We start from the raw sequence: 22,430 nt of genomic DNA, 5'->3' as shown, positions 1-22,430 counted from the left end.
TAGCAAACGCTGTGCTTTAATGAATTCTTTTAAGTTTGCAGTCACGATATTAATTGGTACCACTGTTAGTGAGAAACAGTGCTTTAGAACAGTTACTAAGCTTAGAAAAGAATTCATAGATGTTGTTGTTGTTAGGTGCCATCGAATCAGTTCTGACTCATAGCAACCCTACATACAACAGAACAAAACACTGCCCGGTCCTGTGCCATCCTCATAATCATTGCTGTGTTTGAGCCCGTTGTTGCAGCCACTGTGTCAATCCGCCTTCTTGAGGGTCTCGCTCTTTTTCCCTGACTCTCTACCAACAGGTGCTAAAATCAGAACTCAAATCCAGGTCAATTTGGCTTCCAAGTGCAAGCTTACAATCAATTTACTATACTCTTTCTAATCAAGTGAACAGTTTATTTTCCTAAGCATTATTACATTGCTGGAATTTATACTGTTAAGAATTCTCAAAATCATTTGGAAATAATAAGACACAGTATAAGTGAGTCAAAGGAGAATGATAGTTTCTAGAATCACAAGTTAGTGCTGCTGGCAGGATGGGCAGAACAGACTTTCAATGTGAGCCTGGTGTTCTATCCCAGCATTTAAGAAGGCAGGGTCTTGGGTCAGCCACCTAAGTGGCACTATGACAGGCTGAATTATGGTTCTCAAAGACACCCAGGTCCTAATCGCTAGAGCCTGTGAATGCATCTTATATGACAAAAGGGACTTTGCAGATGTGAATAAGTTAGGGATCTTGAGATGGGGAGGTTTTCATGGGTTATCTGGGTGTGCCCTAAATGCAACCACAATTGTCCACATAACAGGGAGGCAGAGGGAGATTTGATACAGAAGAGGAGAAAGTGATGAGCTCAATGAAGCAGAGATTGGAGTGATGTGGCCACAAGCCAAGGAATGCTGACAGTCACCAGAATCTGGAAGAGGCAAGAAAACAGATTTTTCCCTCCAGACTCTGGAAGGAATCAGCCCTGCCAACACCTTGACTTTTAACCAGTGAAACTGATTTCAGGCTTCTGGACTCCATAACCGTAAGAGTATAAATTTATGTTTTTTTAAGCCACCAAGTTTGTGTAATTTGTTTCAGCAGCCATAGCACACTGCTATAGTCAAATTTTCCAGGATGTGCTTAAAACTGCCAGTGTAGGTATTCCTTCCCAGTTGCACCTGGGTGGTGCATACAGTTAAGTGTTCAACTACTAGCCAAAAAGTTGGCAATTCAAACCCACCCGCCTTGGAAGACAGGCTAAGTGATCTGCTCCCAAAAGGTCACAGCCTTGAAAACCCTACGGAGCAATTCTATTCTGCACACATGCGGTAGTCATGAGTCGGAACCGACTCCATGGCAAATGATGACAATAACAACCCACTTGAAGCAGATGTGTTCCTGTGGATTATGCATCAACAATCTTTGCAACCTTCCCTTCACATGAAAATACTCCTCTGAGGAGCAATGCTTCTAAACTGATTCCTTCCCCAGCAGGAAGCATGTAAACCAGCAGGAATCCTCCTCCCACCTCCTCAGCAGTGCCTACCTTGAGTCTCAGTAATCCTTGTTTACTGCTAATGGGGGCACTGAGTGTCCGGGGAATGAAGTGGCTGAATGGGGCAAAGAAAAGGGAGCTGAGGGTGTACTGAAGACAGTGTTCCACCTCTAAGCATACTTGCTTGCCCTGGCTCAGCTTCAACCTGCACAGTGGTGTGAGGAATACCCCTTTAGCAAGCCAGCATTTCATGCTTAAACATATCCTCCTCTGTCTTCTGCTGCTGTCCTGTGACTTTCAATGAGCCATTTTTCCTGCTTCAGTGACATTCTACAATCTCCTTTCCTGATAAAAGTTTGTAGTAATTAGATGTGAGGAGAGTGTTTTGTGTTGTATTGCAGGGCATTTCATAATATAAAGTGTCTAAGATAAAGAAACCTTTGAAATCCTTAATCTCTGGAGTTCTAGAAAAGATGTCACAACCATGCTGACATCCAATCTTAATTTCCTAGTATGGTGCTTACTTGTACAGCTTGTAGGGGTATTATTATATTTCACCTTTACATAATGGTCTTTTGACAATAATTACACAATTTTCTTGGGTTTCTTTTTCCTGGCTTGACAGCCAAATCTGTGGAACTTTAAATTGTTGATGCTTTCTAATTTTTCACCATTTGAGGTTTGTGTAATTTGAGGCTTGAAGAAATTTGGCAAAAATAATACCTTGCATCACACTACCGAAACCGTCTTTAAGGTCACGCATGGCCACCAAACCCACAGGTATCTTCCTAGTTTCTGCCAATTGACTGTTGAAAGTAACAGAAGACCCAAAGTAAACCACTTTAAATGAAAAATCTAGACAAGGAGAGCTTCAGGCATGGTTGGCTTCAGGAGCTCAATGTCATGAGAACCCAGTCTCTCTTCATTTTTACCCCCTGTTCTCTGTGTTGGCTTAGTTCACAGAAAGACTATTTTCCTGTGTTGTCTAGATGGTTCCCAGAAGCCTCTTGTTTACATCACCCCGGATTCAAGACAAGGAGTCCTGAGGCAGTGGTTAAGAGCTCTGCTGCCAGTCTGAAGGTTGGCACTTTGAACCCGCCAGCTGCTCCACAGGAGAAAGATGAGGTAGTCTGCTTCTGCGAAGATTGCAGCCTTGGAAACCATAAGGGGCAGTTCTACTCTGTCCTGTAGGGTTGCTATGAGTCAGAATCAACTTGATGGCAATGTTTTTTGTTTTTCATAATTGGGGGTGGCGGGAGCAGTTCAAGGCGGGCAAGAAAGACAAATCTCTTGTCTGTTCAACCCAACAAAAGTTGGGGATCAGTTGTCATTGGGTGCATGTCTAGTGTGCCTGGAACATGTGCCCATCACTGAGCCCACCGCAGTGGCCGGGAGGATGCCCTACCATGACTTGCAGAGCCAAGGCAAGCAGCTCAGTCTCAGAGCTGCAGGTACCATTGGTTTCACCACAGCAAGTTCATTGAGAATGTGGGTAGGCAGTTCCCCTTCAAAGAAATTTACCAGAATAAGGAAGAGAATGTATGCTGGAACAATTGTTCACCACACTCTCCCACCCTTCCGCAGCATCTGATCCTGTGGCCCTTCTTAAAATTCTGCATTCTTGCCTTCTCTCACAGTGCCCTCTTCTATCTGTTCGTTCTTTGACCTCTCTTCCTCTTCCGACCTGTGAGTAAATGTGTGGCCATGGTTCAGTCTGACTAGCTTAATCAAATAGAGCTCAGACTCCTAGACTTCCCATCTCCTCCTCTGTGCCTCTACCCACCCTGTTTCCACTATCCAGAATGCCATCTCCTCTTCCCAGCCCTCATGTCTACACATTCCTATCTTCTGTATCCTGGTTCAAATATCTCTTTGTGAATATTTACATCTAGTTTCCTTCAAGCCATAAATAAGCCTTCCCTTTCATCTAAACTCTTTACCCTCTCTCAAAGATAGAATTTTCTTTTCTATACATTGAAATACGTAGGTGGTCGCGGTTGGCTCTTAGCGCCTTGAGGGTAGAAATGTTTGTCTTCACCACTTAGCTGTCTTTCCAATACCCCACCATGATCTGTCCTTAAATCTGGTAGCTGTTGAGTGAATTTGTATAGCATTTTCTGTGCCATTCACAGCCATCATCATATTTGCTTCTCAAAGCAAATCTGGAGGGAAGGTCCGAACCAGTATTATCTCAGCTTTTTATGAGAAAACTAAGGAACCAAGAGGATAAAAGATTTAACTGAGGACCTCTATGCTAGTTTTGTGGAAAAGCTGGGACTAGAAACCTAGATCTTTAGAGTTACAGTGTGTTATTTTCCAAGAAAAACTTACTCATATGCTGCATCATTAAAACCTGGAGAACAGTTGATCAGATAACAACAACAACAAAAGACCCATTGCCATCAAGTGGATTCTGACTCAGAGTGACCCTATAGGACAGAGAGGAACTGCCCCACAGGATTTCCAAGGCTGTAAATCTTTATGGAAGCAGACTGCCATATCTTTCTCCCCCATGGTGGGTTTCAACCGCCAACCTTTAGGTTAGCAGCCAAGTGCTTAACAGGTGCTCCACCAGGGCTCCTTGAACAGCTGATACCAAGTTGTTTTGGTTTAAATACATTTTACTCAGAGCTTTCACACTCGGCCTACAAATTAGTGAAATTGAAGATTTATTCCTCATATAGTCAAAGAATATTTAAAAGGAAGTCCAGATCAAGTGGTTCCGTTCTGGTTAGGGTCGGTGCGGGTGTTTCTGTTGTTGTGGCAGGTGGTGGTCGGCCTCCTCCCCTTCCCTGCCCCGCCCCACGTCCGTTCTGTCTTTTGGTACACACTCACCAACAGAAGGGATCAAGTGGATTTCTTTCCCCCAAAGCGTCTTTTCTCATGATGGAAAACACATGTCCCTCACTTAAAACTCCAAGATCTTTTCCTTCCAGTGACTTAGGGTCCTGGGTACCTAACACCTAGACTCAGAGCAAGAGAAACTCTGTGGCCCGAGCTTGTCTGGAAGAACTGACTGCGCAGATCTCCTGTTCGGCCCGGCCTTTCGTCCCCAGCCCAGCCCACCCAGGGGTGGAGCCCCACCAGCCGCAGGTTCATAAACCCCGGCCTGGGCTCCCGACTCGGGTCGTGCGTGACGTTTGCAGTGCAGCGCGGAATTGGGGATTCCCCAAGGACACTTAAGGAGTGCGGCCCCGCTGGCTCAGGCCAGCTCCCGCTGCAGCGCGCAGTCGGGAAGGACCCCGCGCGCCCCTCGCCATGGCGGCGCTGTCGCGGCTTCTGATCCGCGGGGGTCGCGTGGTCAACGACGACTTCTCGCAGGTGGCCGACGTGCTGGTGGAGGATGGCGTGGTGCGGGCGCTCGGCCCAGACCTGTTGCCGCCCGGGGATGCGCCCGCAGGGCTGCGGGTCCTCGACGCCCGCGGCAGGCTGGTCCTGCCCGGCGGCATCGACACGCACACGCACATGCAGTTCCCCTTCATGGGCTCGCGGTCCATCGACGACTTCCACCAGGGCACCAAGGTACCCACCCGCGCCGCGCGCTCCACCCCCGGTGATCTCTAGCTGCCCAAGGCGTCACGAGTAAGGCCACCTCGCGCCTCGGCAGCGCGAGAAGAATGCATGGGCAGAAGCGAGCCGTAGAGTCCCAAGCGGTTGTAGAGCTGGGATTTAGATTCTCCTTGCCGAGGCCCCTTCTTCCAGGCGCCCCTCTTTGGTGACTTCAGCCCGGTCTTGGCTAAGCTAGATGTCCTCTACACTGATTAGGGAATTTGACAAGTTTAAGGCAACCCACACCCTTACTCTCATCTCTATGCTGTGTACCTCAAGAATCTCCTATTTTCTCTGGTGTTCTGAGAAACCCGGCAATTTCACAATTCTTCCATGAGATCTATGGAGTCTTTTTTCTTAGGTCTGTACTCCCAGCCATTTCTCCCCCATCTTCCACTCCCAGACAGAATCAAATGAAAAATCCATCCACCCAGCACTTAACCACTGCACCACCAGGGCCCCACTGGGTGGTCTGGAAAGCCCAAAACGGCCCTAACCTTTGCCCCCACACCTCCAGGCCTGACTGGGGTTTAGAAGGGAAAGTGTTCCAGAAATGACCTCTCACTCAGTACCTAAAATCTTAGCCTTCACGGCCACACCAGGGTCACCTCGGCACATCTCTCCTCCTACATCTTCCTCCAGGGACTTCAGATAGGAACTTTGATGGTGTGGGAGGATCGCTGAGTCCCCAGATGAGGGAGATGCTTCCAAAAACCCAAACCCACCCTGTAGGACAGAGTAGAACTGCCCCATAGGGTTTCCAAGGCTGTAAATCTTTACAGAAGCAGACTGCCACATCTTTGTCCTCAGGGGAGCCTGGTGGGTTCCAACTCCAAGCTTTCGGTTAGCGCCCAGCCCTTAACCATGGCTCCACCAGGACCTCTTTCCCTTGGCACAAAGGCCTAGAAATTGTGGTCAATGAAAGGAACCTTTAACGTTCCTCCCACCCAAAAACGTTCCTCCAAAGCTCCTAAAAACAGTATCAGGAGATAGACAGGACAGCTTCACAGGAAAATCACAAAATTAAAACACCGCTCTCAGCACCGTGGCCAAAGCCAAAGCCACATGCTCCTTGAGTCTTGCATTTTGTGCTGCATTGAGAGAAATGGGCAAAGGTGTGTTGATGTTACTGAAGTCAAGGCTCTTGGCTCAGGGGTGTCTCGGAGGTTTGCCCAAGGGTCAGGCCTTGATGTACGGAACCTGTGAGACTATGAGTTCATGTATAGCCTCTGCAGTCTTTGAAAGCAGCTTTGGCAATAGTTACTTCATCTACTATCCTGGTTTCTAACAGTTTTACTCTCTTTACACTCCCCACCACCCCCGGTCCCCAATCCTTTATGACTGACCAGCATGTTTACAGGAAAAAAGAAAAGCAAGCAGATTTGACCCAGAGAGAAGGGTCTTGGTAAGGCTGCTGACATCAGTATTTGGAAGGCTTCTTCTTAGTTACTAATTATCGACCTTTACGCCACCCAGGTCAATGATCAAAGTCCGTCGTAGCATAGGCCATTATCTATTTGAAATTTGGCAAACTTTGTTTTGAATATTCATTTTTCCCTTTGCTAAAAAATGGAATATACTAAATTTTAACTAATGTATTTTTATATTTTAAATATTAATTAAAATGTTTGATAACATGATTATTATAGAAAATTGGAAAAAATACTAGAAAAACAAAAGAAGGAAAATATTATCCATGACCTCTCAGTCAATGACAAGCAATGATTGGTGTGTTGTATTTATATTTTGAATATGCTTTATTGTGCACAGTTGAAATCATACTAGGCTTATGTGTATGAGTGTGTGGGTGTATATATATATATAATTTTGTAACCTGTTTTTGGTTACAGTACAAGCACTTTCTGTTATCACAGACTCGTTAACGAAGTGCTTTGATGATGGCAGGGCATTCCACTGACACCCCCATGTGCCAGGTGTGGACCTGGGATTTCTAACCTTCAGTTGCCTGGCTCACTAGCATCATTTGCTCTCTTGCAGCTGTGCAGTAGCTTTCATTTCTCTCACTCCCCTTAGGGTTCTGGATGGAGCTGGAAGAGCAGGAGGATGGAAAGCTGTGGGTGGGACATGCCCCAGGGCCCTGGGAGATGCTTCTTTCTCTCTTCCTTGAGCGTTCTGGAATTCAGAGAGTGAAGAGATTTATACCTCTATATTGAGAAGTCAGGTCCTTATAGCATGTTGTAGTCTGTTGTCAATATCTGAAAGGATGTATCTACCATCTGATTCTCCAGCTGTTATTGTGCTTAAAAGCTGTCAAAACATTAAATAAAAACAGCCTGTTCTTCATGATTTTAAGATTTAAAGCAGACAATGTTATGGTCAGAGATGCCAAAGTCAAAGACTTAGCAAATACCAAATTCATGCTGAATACTAAACAGTACCCACAAAGGAGCTGAGTTCAAAAAATCAACTTCAAACTTGGTTGGTCAGATCCCAGGGGATAACCGCCCCACCCCCAGAAACAAATGAGGTGCCATAAAATAGACTCAGATGTATAAATATAGATAAATATGAACATTTAAGTATTGGCCTAAGTTCTGGAAGGAGGACATTATGGCGTTATTTTGCCCCTTCCCTAGAGTCTTCACAGTAATTTTCAAGACAATGTGAGTGGGGCCTGGAGCTAAGAAGCCTTTTGCAAATGCTAGTTGTATTATATATTAATCGTGAAAAATGCCTTCTTATTAATAATGATAAGTGTTATGGATTGAGTTGTGTCCTTCCCAAAAATATGTGTTATAAATCCTAACCCCTATACCTGTGGTTATAATCCCATTCAGAAGTGGGTTTTCTTTGTTATGACAGGCAGTATTAGTGTAGGGTGTGTTTTAAGTCAATCTCCTTTGAAGTATAAAAGAGCAGATTAGGCATAGAAGAACAGGCAGAGATGGAGGAAGATAGATGCCAAGCCACATGAAGATTGCCAGGGAACAAGGACCTTCCTCCAGAGCTGACAGAGAAACTTCCCCTAGAGTGGGCACCCTGAATTCAGACTTCTAGCCTCCACTAACTGTGAGGAAATAAATTTCCATTTGTTAAAGCCACCCACTTGTGGTATTTCTGTTATAGCAGCACTAGATAATGACTAAGACAATAAGTAACATTTATTTTACTTATTATTAATAATGACAAGTAACATTTATTTTTGGTCCCTGGGTAGTGCAAATGGGTGAGCGCTTGACTACTAGCTGAAAGGTTGGCTATTCGAACCCCTGCAGAGGTGCCTTGCAAGATAGGCCTAAGTGATCTGTTTCCACATGGTCACAGTCTTGAAAACCCTATGGAGCAGTTCTACTCCTTGCACACGGGCTGTCCATGAGTCTAAATTAACTCAACAGCAACTAACAGCAACAGTATTTATTTTATCAGGCATTTGCTATGTAGCAGGCACTGCGCTGAACTGTGCATTATCTTCCCACAGTCCCAGGTACCATCATCTACTTTTCACAGTTGAGGAAATTGACATTTAAGTTTGTGCAGCTAGGAGGTGGCAGAGTTACTCTTCAAACTCAGAACCTTCTGCCACCATTGCTAGAGCTCTTACCTTCTAGGTTCTATCCCTTTCTGAAGTAATGATTGAAAAAACATCTAGTGTTTAGGTTTGTCAGGGTGGCCAGTGACGGATGAGAAAGTTGTTTAAGACGCACGTTAATGTGAGATGGAGTTTCTCGAAAAATAGAAGAGCAGCGTCCTTAAGAAATGCAGTGACCTTTCACCATCCCCAAACTGGAGGCAGTTAAGGTTATCAAAGTAAACAGGCATCAGAAAGATTAGGTTTGTGAAACGTTCGTATGGGCATTTATAGCCACATCAGCTCTAAGGGCATGGAAATGGATACCTAAAGTACGGAAGCCACAAAGTAGAAATGCTACATCACGCTTTCAGGAGATGGACCGCGAAAGGTTAGAACAATAGCTGTGGGCTTTCTGCATTCACCAGGCTGATCATTTATAATATCTGGCAAATAAAGGGGATACTGTTTGTGGTATTCTATTTACTGATCACTAGATTGTGATCAATGAAATGTAGGTCATCCAAAGGGTACATATTTTGTAAATCTAATTCATGTCAGAGGTTGGTTTAAAACCTATAATTGATTTACTTAATTACAGGTAAAAGCTTTTCTCTCTGATGTAACTAATGGCAATAACGTTCTGCTTTAAAGAAATCCTATTTCATCCTGTTGATCTATACTAGGTGTACAGTAGGCTTCCAATAACTCAATATCCATGAGGAAGGACAATAGGATTTTTTATTTCAATGAATTTTGCAAATTAGATAAACTTGAAGGAATTATGACTTTGCCTTTACTACTTCCTATGATAAAAGAGAGTGAATTACAAGAGCCTGGCCAGTTTTCAAATACATATGGTTATAGTCAGACATTCAGGAAGAAGGACCTGGCAGTCTACTTCTGAAAAGCATTAGCCAGTGAAAACCTTATGAATAGCAGCAGAGCATTGTCTGATATAGTGCTGGAAGATGAGCCCCCCAGGTTGGAAGGCACTCAAAAGATGACTGGGGAAGAGCTGCCTCCTCAAAGTAGAGTCGACCTTAATGACGTGGATGGAGTAAAGTTTTCGGGACCTTCATTTGCTGATGTGGCATGACTTGAAATGAGAAGAAACAGCTGCAGACATCCATTAATAATCAGAACCTGGAATGTACGAAGTATGAATCTAGGAAAATTAGAAATCGTCAAAAATGAAATGGAATGCATAAACATTGATATCCTAGGCATTAGTGAACTGAAATGGGCTGGTATTGGCCATTTTGAATCAGATAGTCTACTATGCTGGGAATGACAACTTGAAGAGGAATGGTGTTGCATTCACCATCAAAAAGAACATTTCAAGATCTATCCTGAAGTACAACGCTGTCAGTGATAGGATAATATCCATATGCCTACAAGGAAGACCAGGTAATATGACTATTATTCAAATATACACACCAACCACTAGGGCCAAAATGAAGAAATAGAAGATTTTTATCAGCTGCTGCAGTCTGAAATTGACCAAACATGCAATCAAGATGCATTGATAATTACTGGTGATTTTAATGCGAAAGTTGGAAACGAAAAAGGATCGGTAGTTGGAAAATATGGCCTTGGTGATAGAAACAATGCTGGGGATCAAATGATAGAATTTTGCAAGACCAACAACTTCTTCATTGCAAATACCTTCTTTCACCAACATAAACGGCGACTATACACATGGACCTTGCCAGATGGAACACACAGAAATCAAATTGACTACATCTGTGGAAAGAGACAATGGAAAAGCTCAATATGATCAGTCAGAACAAGGCCAGGGGCCGACTGTGGAACAAACCATCAATTGCTCATATGCAAGTTCAAGCTGAAACTGAAGGAAATCAGAGCAAGTCCACGAGAGCCAAAATATGACCTTGAGTATATCCCACCTGAATTTAGAGACCATCTGAAGAATACATTTCATGCATTGAACACTGGTGACCGAAGACCGGACAAGTTGTGGAATGACATCAAGGACATCATACATGAAGAAAGCAAGAGGTCATTGAAAAGACAGGAAAGAAAGAAAAGACCAAGATGGATGTCAGAGGAGACTCTGAAACTTGCTCTCGAACATCAAGCAGCTAAAGTAAAAGGAAGAATAGATAAAGTAAAAGAACTGAACAGAAGATTTCACAGGGCGGCTCAAGAAGACAAAGTAAAGTATTATAATGACATGTGCAAAGAGCTGGAAGTGGAAAACCAAAGGGGAAGAACTCGCTCGGTGTTTTCTCAAGCTGAAAGAACTGAAGAAAAAATTCAAGCTTCGAGTTGCAATAGCGAAGGATTCTATGGGGAAAATATTAAATGACGCAGGAAGCATCAAAAGAAGATGGAAGGAATACACAGTCATTTTATCAAAAAGAATTAGGCAATGTTCAACCATTTCAAGAGGTGGCATATGATCAGGATCCGATGGTACTGAAGGAAGAAGTCCAAGCTGCTCTGAAAAAGAGCTTGGCAAAAAATAAGGCTCCAGGAATTGATGGAATATCAATTGAGATGTTTCAACAAACAGATGCAGTGCTGGAGGTGCTCGCTCGTCTATGCCAAGAAATATGGAAGACAGCTTCCTGGCCAGCTGACTGGAAGAGATCCATATTTATGCCTATTCCCAAGAAAGGCAATCCAACCAAATGTGGAAATTATAGAACATTATCATTAGTATCACACACAAGCAAAATCTTGCTGAAGATCATTCAAAAATGGCTGCAGCAGTATATTGACAGGGAACTGCCAGAAATTCAGGCTGGTTTCAGAAGAGGACATGGAACCAGGGATATCATTGCTGATGTCAGATGGATCCTGGCTGAAAGCAGAGAATACCAGAAGGATGTTTACCTGTGCTTTATTGACTATGCAAAGGCATTCGACTGTGTGGCTCATAACAAATTATGGATAACACTGTGAAGAATGGGAATTCCAGAACACTTAATTGTGCTCATGAGGAACCTGTACCTAGATCAAGAGGCAGTTGTTCAGGCAGAACAAGGGGATACTGATTGGTTTAAAGTCAGGAAAGGTGTGCGCCAGGGTTGTATTCTTTGACTATACCTATTCAACCTGTATGCTGAGCAAATAATCCGAGAAGCTGGACTATATGAAGAACAGGGCATCAGGATTGGTAGAAGACTCGTTAACAACCTGTGTTATGCAGATGACACAACCTTGCTTGCTGAAAGTGAAGAGGACTTGAAGTACTTGTTAATGAAGATCAAAGACCACAGCCTTCAGTATGGATTGCACCTCAACATAAAGAAAACAAAAAGCCTCACAACTGGACCAGTGAGCAACATCATGATAAATGGAGAAAAGATTGAAGTTGTCAAGGATTTCGTTTTACTTGGATCCACAATCAACAGCCATGGAAACAGCAGTCAAGAATCAAAAAGACGCATTGCATTAGGTAAATCTGCTGCAAAGGACCTCTTTAAAGTCTTGAAGAGCAAAGATGTCACCTTGAAGACTAAGGTGTGCCTGACCCAAGCCATGGTATTTTCAATTGCATCATATGCATGTGAAAGCTGGACAATGAATAAATAAGATCAAAGAAGAATTGACGCCTTTGAACTGTGGTGTTGGCAAAGGATATTGAATATACCATGGACTGCCAGAAGAAAGAATAAATCTGTCTTGGACGAAGTACAACCAGAATGCTCCTTAGAGGCAAGGATGGCGAGACTGCATCTTACATACTTTGGACATGTTGTCAGGAGGGATCAGTCCCTGGAGAAGGACATCATGCTTGGCATAGTATAGGGTCAACGGAAAAGGGGAAGACCCTCAATGAGGTGGATTGACACAGTGGCTGCAACAATGGGCTCAAGCGTAACAATGATTGTAAGGATGGCGCAGGACCAGGCAGTGTTTCATTCTGTTGTGCATAGGGTCACTGTAAGTTGGAGCTGACTGGGAAGCACCTAACAACAACAACATTCAGACATAATATGGAGTGGGTGGACTTGTATTAAAAGCCCAGCAGCATCAGTAGCTGGCAGAGGGAACAATTTAAAAAAAAAAAATTGGGAAAATACGCCACACTTTTTTTTTTTTTTTTGTAAACGACAAAAAGTCCTCAAAATTATTGAGAAAGGAAATTATGCTGTCTTTTGGAACTTTTTGGTAAGATGCCATGAATGTGATTACTTACAGTAAGGCCATGCAAGACTTGTGATTGAGTGTATATTTATGGTTGTATTTATAGAGCTTCCTCACCTTGGGGAAGAGCCGCTTCAGGGAACTTGGTTGTAAACCAGATTCCATTTTCAGTTGCTTACTGGAGCTATGGGCTGGGCTTCAGTTGTCATTCTAGCTCTATGGTTGACCGTGTCACCTTGGGCAAGTCACATACTCTTTCAGGATTGTCACCATTTCCTTACCTGTAAAATGAGGGGCTGATTAGAAAAACAACTATAATTAAAAATATATTTTTAACAGTTATAAAATAACATCTACTCATCATCCAACCCTTAGCAAAATGCTGGAGCATTAAAGCCACTCCTTTTTTTAAAAAATGTCTTTAAAAAAGGAAAATATAGAAGAGTATTTTTAAAAAATACTTAAATAACCTTTGTTAGCTTTTGTTAACTTTGTTAACATTTCGGGGCCTATATTTTCAGGAGCTGTTTTCTGTTTTTGGCATATACACATTTTTTTCTTTTACCAAATCATGCATACTGTTTACAGTCAGCCTTTTTTGTTAAATGTTTCCCGTGTTCTTAAATGTTGTTGGAGAATGTGATTTTTTTAAATTGTACTTTAGATGAAGGGTTACCGAGGAAATTACTTTCTCATTAAATAATTAATACACATATTGTTTTGTGACATTAGTTGCCAACCCCACGACATGTCAACACTCTTCCCTTCTCAACCTTGGGTTTCCCATGATGAGCTTTTCTGTCCCCTCCTGACTTCTCCTTGCCCCTGGGCTGGTGTGCCCATTTAGTCTCTTTTTGTTTTATGGTCCTGTCTAATCTTTGGCTGAAGGGTGAACCTCAGGAGTGACTTAATATAATGTCCTTCTTTTCTTTCATGGTAGATTTTGTTTTAAATTCTATTTTATATGAGATTAGTATTGCCACCCCTGCTCTTTTTTGTTTGCTGTTTGCTTGATACATTTTTTCCATCCTTTGATTTTTAATATATTTATGTCTTTGTTTCTGAGGTGTGTCTTAGACAGCATATTGGTGGATCTTGTTTTTTTAAAATCCATTCTGTTACTTTCTGTCTCTTTATGGGTGCATTTAAGCCATTTACATTCAATGTGATTATTGATAGGTATGAGTTTATTGCTGTCATTTTGTAGTGCTTTTTTTTTGTGTGGTGCTGATGTTTTCTTTGTTCCTCTTACTCTTCCATGCTGAATTCCTTTGTTTATGGATTTTTTTCCATTTCTTTCATTTTGTAGATTTTGTATATACTCAGACTTTATGTTTTTCTTCTTTATTTTGATGAGTAGGTTTGCTGACTTTCTTTGTGGTTACCTTGAAATTTATCCCTATCTTTGTAAATTTAAATCAGTCTTTTATTACTTGATATCACCTTGACTTCCTCTCCATTTGAAAGTTCTATACCTACACTGTTTATTCACTCCTTTATTGCTCTGATGTTGTTGTCATTTACAGATTGAACTCTCTGGTTACCTGTTGTAAGTTTTTTAGCTTTGTTTTATACTTGAGAGTTCATTATCTAGGTTGGTACCTGGCTGATGTTGTCTTATGTTCCAGATTCAGGTTGTTGTCTGATACTGGGCTCCCTTTAATAATTCTTATAAGTTTAGTTTGGTTTTTACACATTCCCTTAATTTCTGTTTATCTGGAAATGTCCTAATTTTGCCATCATAGTTGAATGAGAGTTTTGCAGGATATATTATTCTTGGTTGGCAGTTTTTTGTTTCAAGATTTTATGTGTCATCCCACTTCCTTTTTGCCTGCATGGTTTCTGCCAAGCAATCAGAGCTTAGTCTTATTGTTTCCCTTTGTATGTGACTGTTTTTCTCAGGCTGCTCTCAGGATTCTTTCCTTGTCTTTGGTTTTAGCAAGTGTGATTATGATATGTTTTGGTAATTTTATTTTGGGGTCTATCCTAGATGGGGTTCGTTGAGCTTCTCAGATGGTTAGCTTTTTGTCTTTCATGATATTAGGGAAGCTTTCTATCACAAAATCTTCAACGATCCTCTCTGTGTTTTCCATTTTCTTCCCCTGTTCTGGAACTCCAATCACACATAATTTTTTACTTTTGATTGTATCCCACATCATTCTCAGGGTTTTTTCATTTTTCTTCATTCTTTTCTCTGATTTTTCCTCAAAGTGTTATCCAAGGATTTGTCTTCAATTTCACTGATCCCGTTTTCCATTGTCTCAAATTTGCTCCTAGAACCTTTCATTGCACTGTCCATTTCTGAAATCTTGATTTTATCTTTTGGATTTCTAATTGCTGTTTTTATATGATTTCTAGTTGTTTATTTTGACATTCTGTTCCTGTATTATTTTCCTGAAATATTCCATTGCTTTGTCTGTGTTTTCCCTGATTTTATCTGTATTTCCCATGATTTTGCCTAGTTTTTCCTGCATTTTCCTTCATCTGTTGGAGGACCCTGAATATTGGAGTTTTGAATTCCTTATCAGGTAGTTCTAGTAACTTTTCTTCTACCAGAAGGTGTTTTATTTTGGTCACCTTCTGGAGCCATCATCTCCTGTTTTTTTTTGTTTGTACTGTACTAGGTGGGAGAAGATGAAGGTGGGACTGGTCAGTAAAGGTGAAGATGCAGGAAGTAGGTTATATAGGAGGTAGCCAGGCGAGCAAACCAGGGGGTTTGCTGATAAATTGAATTTGGGAATACAAGGAAGTGGAGGTAACTCAAGTCTCTGGTTTGCACAGTTGGATGGATGATGGCACAATTAGTAGTTTGAATTGGGGAGTGGTGGGCAAGAAGACGAGCGTGGAGAGGTCAATGTGGAGAGCATCTTTACAATGTGGAATGTGTTTCTGGAGTTGAAACATAAATTGGGATCACAAAGCTTGGTTTTTGTACATCTTAATGATGATAAGGAAACCCTGGTGGCATAGTGGTTAAGAGCTACAGCTACTAACCAAAAGGTTGGCAGCTCGAATCCACCAGGCGCTCCTTGGAAACCCTATGGGGCTGTTCTTCTCTGTCCAATAGAGTCACTGAGCCAGAATTGACTCAACAGCAACAGATTTGGTTTTGGTTTGTGTGAGGATGAGGAGGTTGAAAATTCAGCCAAGTGTTTTTTCCCATAAAGCTCAAAGGCCCTATCGGGTTTCTTTTTGTTTTACTTGGGTTGAGCAGATCCTGTGATGGATTTTAGTGAAGCAAAGTCACTTGTTCCAAGATCAGCTTAAAAATGAAAATTTGGTGACACTGTGCTTGAGATGCTTTCAATAATGACTTACAGCCTAATACATTCTTAAATAAAATCATATGTTATGTAAGATTCTGGCTCCCTGTTGGCTAGTTTATCTTGATTTCTGTTTTCATCACATTTGCACCTGAGATAGCACATGCTCTCCCCACCCCCAAGAATGTTTTAGATAAATTGGAAGATTTTCAAGGAGAACAGCCAAAATAATTAGGAGCTGAAGGAATTGATTTATGAGCCAAGATTAGGAAAGGTAAATGCATTTTGTTTGGCTAACTGACAAAAGTGTAGAGAAGTTAATCAGGACTAAAAAACAAAGGAAATAATTAAGTTTATAGGAATATGAAAGAAATTTTCACTCTGTACCAGTTCTTCCCCTAACCCCTCCCCACTCTTCAAATGTTAGGTAATACCTGGTGAATATTTGTGAAGTGAATCTAAAAGCATCTAATGCTAAGAGCAATTAAATGAATACTGGAAATGTCTAAACTAGGCTAGGGATGGGATGTTCTGACTAGTTGGTTTTCTGGAGAAAGGACACTATCCCATAAATAATAGATTTGTGAAAACAAAGAAGCATTGGCATAGGAACCTTCCTTGTAACTCTCTTTAAAAACAAAAACAAATGAACAAAAACCCAGTTGCCAGTTCCAATTCATGGTGACCCCATGTGGGCAGAGTAGAACTGCTCCATAGAGTTTTCAAGGCTCTGACCTTTTGGAAGCAGATCACCAGGCCTTTCTTCTGAGGTGCCTCTGGGTGAGTTTAAACCACCAACCTTTCGGTTAGTAGGTCAGTAGTCAAGCAATGAATCATTTGTGCCACCCAGAGACTCAACTGTTTTATTTATTTTTTATGTTTTTGAACATTGTATTGTTGTTTAGGTGAAAGTTTACAGACCAAATTAGTTTCCCATTCAATTTATACATGTGACATTGTCTGCAAACCCCTGAATGTGTCAGCACTCTCCGTGCTTTTTCCCCGGGTTCCCTGTGTCCATTTGCCCACCTTTCCTGCCCCTACTGTCCTTCTGAACTTTGCTTTTGGGCAAATGCTGCCCTTTAGATTATGTATAGCTGATTGTTCTAAGGTGTACATTCCTCACTGGTGTTATGTTCATTTTAAATAGTCCTCTCTATTATTGTATAGCTATGGAGCCATGGTGGCCCAAAGTTTTGTTTTTTTTTTTTTATGGAGCCATGGTGGCCCAGTAGTTAAGAGCTACCGCTGCTAACCAAAAGGTTGGCTGTTCAAATTATAATGTGATGCCCTGGAGTGATTTCAGTTCCAAGATTGAAGGATGTCTAAGAGCCATAGTCTTGGGAGTTCAACCAGTCCCTATCAGACCAGTAAGTCTGGTCTTATTTATGAGTTCGAATTTTGTCCTCCATTTCTCTCCAACTCGGCCCATGACCTAATATTGTGGTCCCGGTCAGAGCAATCAGTAGTGGTAGCTGGGCACCATCTAGTTCTTTCGGCTTCAGGGTAGTGGTCCATTAGTTTTTTGGACTAATTGTTTCCTTGAGTCTTTGGTTTTCTTCACTCTTCTTGGCTTTGGATGCAAAGAGACCAATTGTTGTGTCTTAGATGGCTGCTTGCAAGCTTTTAAGACCCTAGTCGCTACTCACCAAGGCAGGGTATAGAACATTTCCAACTCTCTTTCAGGGTTGCATAATTTCAATAGCGATTGTCACAATGGTGTACATCATATGAGCATAATAAAAATCATATTTTATTTGTGGATTTAGAATTCATAATTTTATGAGGTTTTTCTGTTTGCTTGTTTTGTATGGATTTTAGTTTCCTAAATGCTTGGATCATTTTAAGAACCTGTGCATTTCTCAAAGTAATTATTTACTGATTAGCCAAGAGCTATATGACGACTGACTGGAAATCAGATCGTGGTAATAGAGGATCAGATAACCCCCTTCATGGAGTTGAGGCCCAGAGTAGGACGAATGTGAGACCTACTGTTCAAAGTTGTATCGTCTTACATGTTACCAATAGAATTTACTGGCTCTGTGACCTTGGAAAGTCATTTATTAATCTCTGACCCCAGTGTCCTTAACTGTAAAATAAGAAAAACAAATCCTTCCTCACAAGACTGTTGTTGTTAGCTGCCTTTGAATGGTGACCCCCATGCACAACTGATCACCAGGCCTTTCTTCCTAGTCTGTCTTTGTCTGGAAGCTCTGCTGAAACCTGTTTAGCATCAGAGCAACACACAAGTCTCAACCGACAGATAGGTATTGGCTTGCATGAGGTACGTTGGCTGGAAATTGAACCTGGGTCTCCACATGAAAGGTGAGACTTCTACCACTGAACCAACAAGGCTGTAGCAAAGATTAATGAGCTGATGTGTATAAGCTTCATCTAGGACTGGGGACACTTTAACAAGTTCCTCTTTCTAAAGGCAAATACTTCCCAGGAGAAGCAGGTCTTACTCACATCTTGGGGGGTCCTATTCTAATCCAAATCACAGGTCTGCAGCTCTGGGGTAGGGCTCCCTTGATCCCGTGGAAGGAAGAAGGGCACATCTCAGAGCTTGAAATAATGTCTGGGGACTTGAGACAACTTTAGGCAGCCAGCGGACCCTGGGTGACCAGAGAGTCCAGAAGAGGCAGGAGGAAGAAAGCTGTCCAAAGAGAGAGTGGGGCACAGATGGTGACTGGTAGCTGTTCACCAGGTTGCAGAGTAGCAGCCAGTACCCCTGTGACAAGTGGCTTATGCCTCAGCGGTTTGGAAAAGATGGGTTTCTGTTTTTCATCCATTTTGCCCACGCTAACCCAGGCTGTCCTCTCCCATTCTCTATCCAGTAAACCAGTTGCCATGGAGTTCACTCTGACTCTTGTTGTGTCAGAGTAGAACTGTGCTTAGTAGGGGTTTTAGTGGTTAATTTTTCAGAAGTAGATCACGAGGCCTTTCTTCCAAGGCACCTCTGGGGAGACTTGAACCTCCAATCTTTGCATCAGCAGCTAGCACGGTAAGTTTCTCTAAATTTATTTTTGAGAGCGGTGGCAAGGGTTGGGGGTGGGGGGAGGAGAAACAGAACTCGAAAAAATAAAATAAGCATGTGTTCTTCTCCCCCTTTCCTGCTCCTAGTTACTTAGGAGGGTGAAACATTTGTGATAAATCCTTATTAGGGAGCCTTCAAATTATAGCTCCAGGAATCTTGATCTGCTGTATTTTTAGAAAAGTACCCCTTTGAGAATCACATCTTCAGTTTAGTAAGACAGCTACCAGCCTGTCTACTTAATCAATATGTACATGTATTTATATCACCAATATATAAAATCTTTTTTTTATTTTTATAAAAGCTATGCTTTCGTTATATAAAACTTATCAAACTGGAAAAATAAATTGAACCAAAGGAATATTAAAAACAACCTGTGAGCATGCCAGAAATAACCACTGTAAACATTTTTTCTTGGCTCGGTATTATTTTCTTGCTAAGTGTTGGCATTTTCTGGGGCATGTTATTGTGATTCACATTATCATGTCTTGCTTCTCTCTCCTGAGTCACTTCAGCCACCTCAGAACCCCTCTGGCATCCTTTACAAGGTAACTGCCACACCTTTCTCCTATCCTTGATTGCTCTTGAGCATCCAGTCTGCATTTCTTCCTGTCTGCAAATACAGGTAGTCCTCAACTTATGACGTATTCTAGTTACGACAAACCATACTTAAGACTGTCTGTTTTTTTGGTACATTTTATTGTTAGTAATGTGCACCACATACAATGTTGCACCGCGTGATTTGCTGATGTTATCATTTGCAGATATTCAAAGGCAAATAAAGGTCAGATTTATAAAGATACTGATGATAAAAGGCAATAATTATTAAAACTGAAAAAAAAAGAGAGATTTGGCTTATGTTAGAACCGACTTACAAGGGAGTCATCGGAATGGAACCCTGTGGTAAGTCGGGGACTACCTGTGCCACAAAGGGGATACATGCGCTGAGCACCCATCTCAATGTCAGACCCGCTCTCCTGCACTACCCCCTCATTTGTCATCCTCTCAATCACTCAAGACAAAACCTTGACTCATTTCTTACTTTCTTCGCTCCTGCAGACAACCCTGGCCCTGTCTGTGTCATCCTCTCAATCAGTCAAGACAAAACCCCAAATCACTTCTTACTTTCTTCGCTCCTGGAGACAACCCTGGCCCTGTCTTCCTCCTCTGGGAACCATCGTTTTATATCATCCCCAATCATCATAATCCTGCCCTTACCAGTTTCTGCGGAGCTGCTGACTCTTCTTCACACTCCCCATCGCCTTCCTCCACACACACACACTCTGCCTCGTCTGAGCTTCCCCCATGTCCCTTTTCCTGGAAGCACAGGGTCTGGTGCCTGACCACCCTGGTTCCAATCCTACCTTTTTTATTTGCTGGCTCTGTGACTTTGCGCAAGTTATTTAATGGTTCTGTTCTCGGTTTCTTCAACTATAAAGTTGGGCTAACAATAGCACCTACCACAGAGCTGCTGTGATAATTAAAACAGTTAAAACATGTGGGACATCAGAGTAGCTCCTAACACCTATCAAGTGCTCACTAACAGATATTATTATAATCACTAGCAACTTCTACATGTATGTCCTAATCCTAATTTAAATCCAGGCTTTCTCCGATCTCTGAATTCATCTTTCCCTCCTTTGAGTTCTTAATAGTCCTTTTTCTGTACTCCTTCGTTTTTTGTTTTTTTTTTTTTTTCTAGAGGGTTTAACAATTTTTACCTCTCTTTATCAATTTGGTGGCACAGTGATTAGGAAATTGACTGCTAACCAAAAGGTCAGCAGTTCGAATCTACCAGCTGCTCCTTGGAAACCCTGTGGGGCAGTTCTTCTCTGTCCTATAGGGTCGCAATGAGTCAGAATTGACTCCATGTAAACGGGTTTGGTTTTTTGGTATGCCACCTTTTATTATAGAAGTATGCTTTCTATACTTTACTTTAATTGTTCATCTGTCTTTTTTCTCTATCTCTAGACTGTAAGCACCTTGTGGGCAGAACCTTTGTCTGATTTATTTTTGTGTCCCAATCAGTCCCCTTGCTCCGTGTAATGGCTTGCATGTGGTTGACTTTTTTAGTAACAGCTATATTGAGATAGAAATCATGTACAACAAAATTTACCCGTTTTAAAAAAAAAAAATTTTTTTTAAGGGTAAAGTTTAATGGATTTTAGTGTAATCACAGAGTTGTGCAACTATCACCACAATCAAATTTGGAACATTTTCATCATCATACTCTAGCTGGCACCTCCCATCAACCCTATGCCCTTCAGCCCTAGGCAACCAGTAATCTACTTGCCATCTTTATGTATTTGCCTATTCTGGGTATTTCATATAAATGGGATGTGGTCTTTTGTGACTGGCATCTTTCACTTAGCCTAATGTTTTGAAGGTTCATTCACGTTGTAGCATGTATCAGTATTTCATTCCTTTTTATGGCTGAATAATATTCCCTTACATGGTGTCTTAGTCATCTAGTGCTGCTATAACAGAAATGCCGTGAGTGAATGGCTTTAACAAAGAACGTCTTATTCTCTCACAGCCTAGTAGGCTAGAAGTCTGAATTCAGGGTGCCAGCTCCAGGGAAAGGTTTTCTCTCTCTGTCGACTCTGGAGGAAGGTCCTTGTCATCAGTCTTCCTCTGGAGATTGTAATTCAATAGACACTAGAAAAATTCTTCTTAACATTTTGTAGTGAGTTTGAGGAACTCAACGGAGCCCTGGTCGTATAGTGGTTAAGTGCTGGGCTGCTAAAACCGAAACGTAGGCGGTTTGAACCTACCAGTCGCTGTGCGGGAGAAAGATGTGGCAGTCTGCTTCGGTAAAGATTTAGTCTTGGAAGCCCCATCGGACAGTTCTACTCTGTCCTCAATGGTTGCTATGAGTTGGAATCAACTCAGTGGCAATGAGTTTGATTTTTTTTTTTTTTTTTTTGGTTTTTGAGGAATTTGAGACCAATCAGGAAAAGTGATATGACCCGGAGTTAGTAGTGTTGCACGACAAGGTTTTATTAGGGCCAACACGTTGGTGGTCCCACACAGCAGAAGGTCTTCCAGAGGCAAGGGTGCTAGGAGCCACCAGAAGGGGAAGAAAGCGTGAAAGCCCCAGGGAAGGGGAGGAGGGAGCTTACTTGCACGTTATGTGATGCCTGCCTGCAGCAATGCGGGGAGTCTCTGAGTCAGAGAGCTGCAAAGGGAGTAGTAGCACCTTGTTGTTGGGGGCCGTCAAGTTGATTTTTAACTCATAGTGACCCCACGTGACAGAGTAGAACTGCCCATGGGGTTTTCTTGGCTGTGATTTTTCTGGAAGCAGATCACCAGGTCTTTCTCCCAGCAGCTAGTGGGTTCTAACTACCAGCCTTTCAAGTTAACAGCTGAGTGCTTAACCCTTGCACTACCAGGGCTCCTTAGTAACACTGTAGGTTCCTTACTAGCTACAGGGTTTTAGCTTATCTAGG

The 22,430-nt window shown here is 42.1% G+C and overlaps 1 protein-coding gene across 1 annotated transcript in view; it reads left to right on the top strand.

The window, feature by feature from the left end:
- The first annotated feature begins 4,745 nt into the window (after window positions 1-4,745).
- DPYS (dihydropyrimidinase) overlaps window positions 4,746-22,430 on the top strand; it is a 105,065-nt gene continuing 87,380 nt past the window's right edge. The window contains exon 1 of the mRNA XM_003408268.2: window positions 4,746-5,009. Coding sequence (XP_003408316.1) covers window positions 4,746-5,009 — 264 coding nt within the window. The remainder of the gene's footprint in view (window positions 5,010-22,430) is intronic.

The sequence above is a fragment of the Loxodonta africana genome, chromosome 14, assembly GCF_030014295.1.
Source record: "Loxodonta africana isolate mLoxAfr1 chromosome 14, mLoxAfr1.hap2, whole genome shotgun sequence".
Taxonomy (NCBI): Eukaryota; Metazoa; Chordata; class Mammalia; order Proboscidea; family Elephantidae; genus Loxodonta; species Loxodonta africana.
Note: the sequence above shows the minus strand (reverse complement) of the source record. Positions and strands in the feature narration are given on the sequence as shown.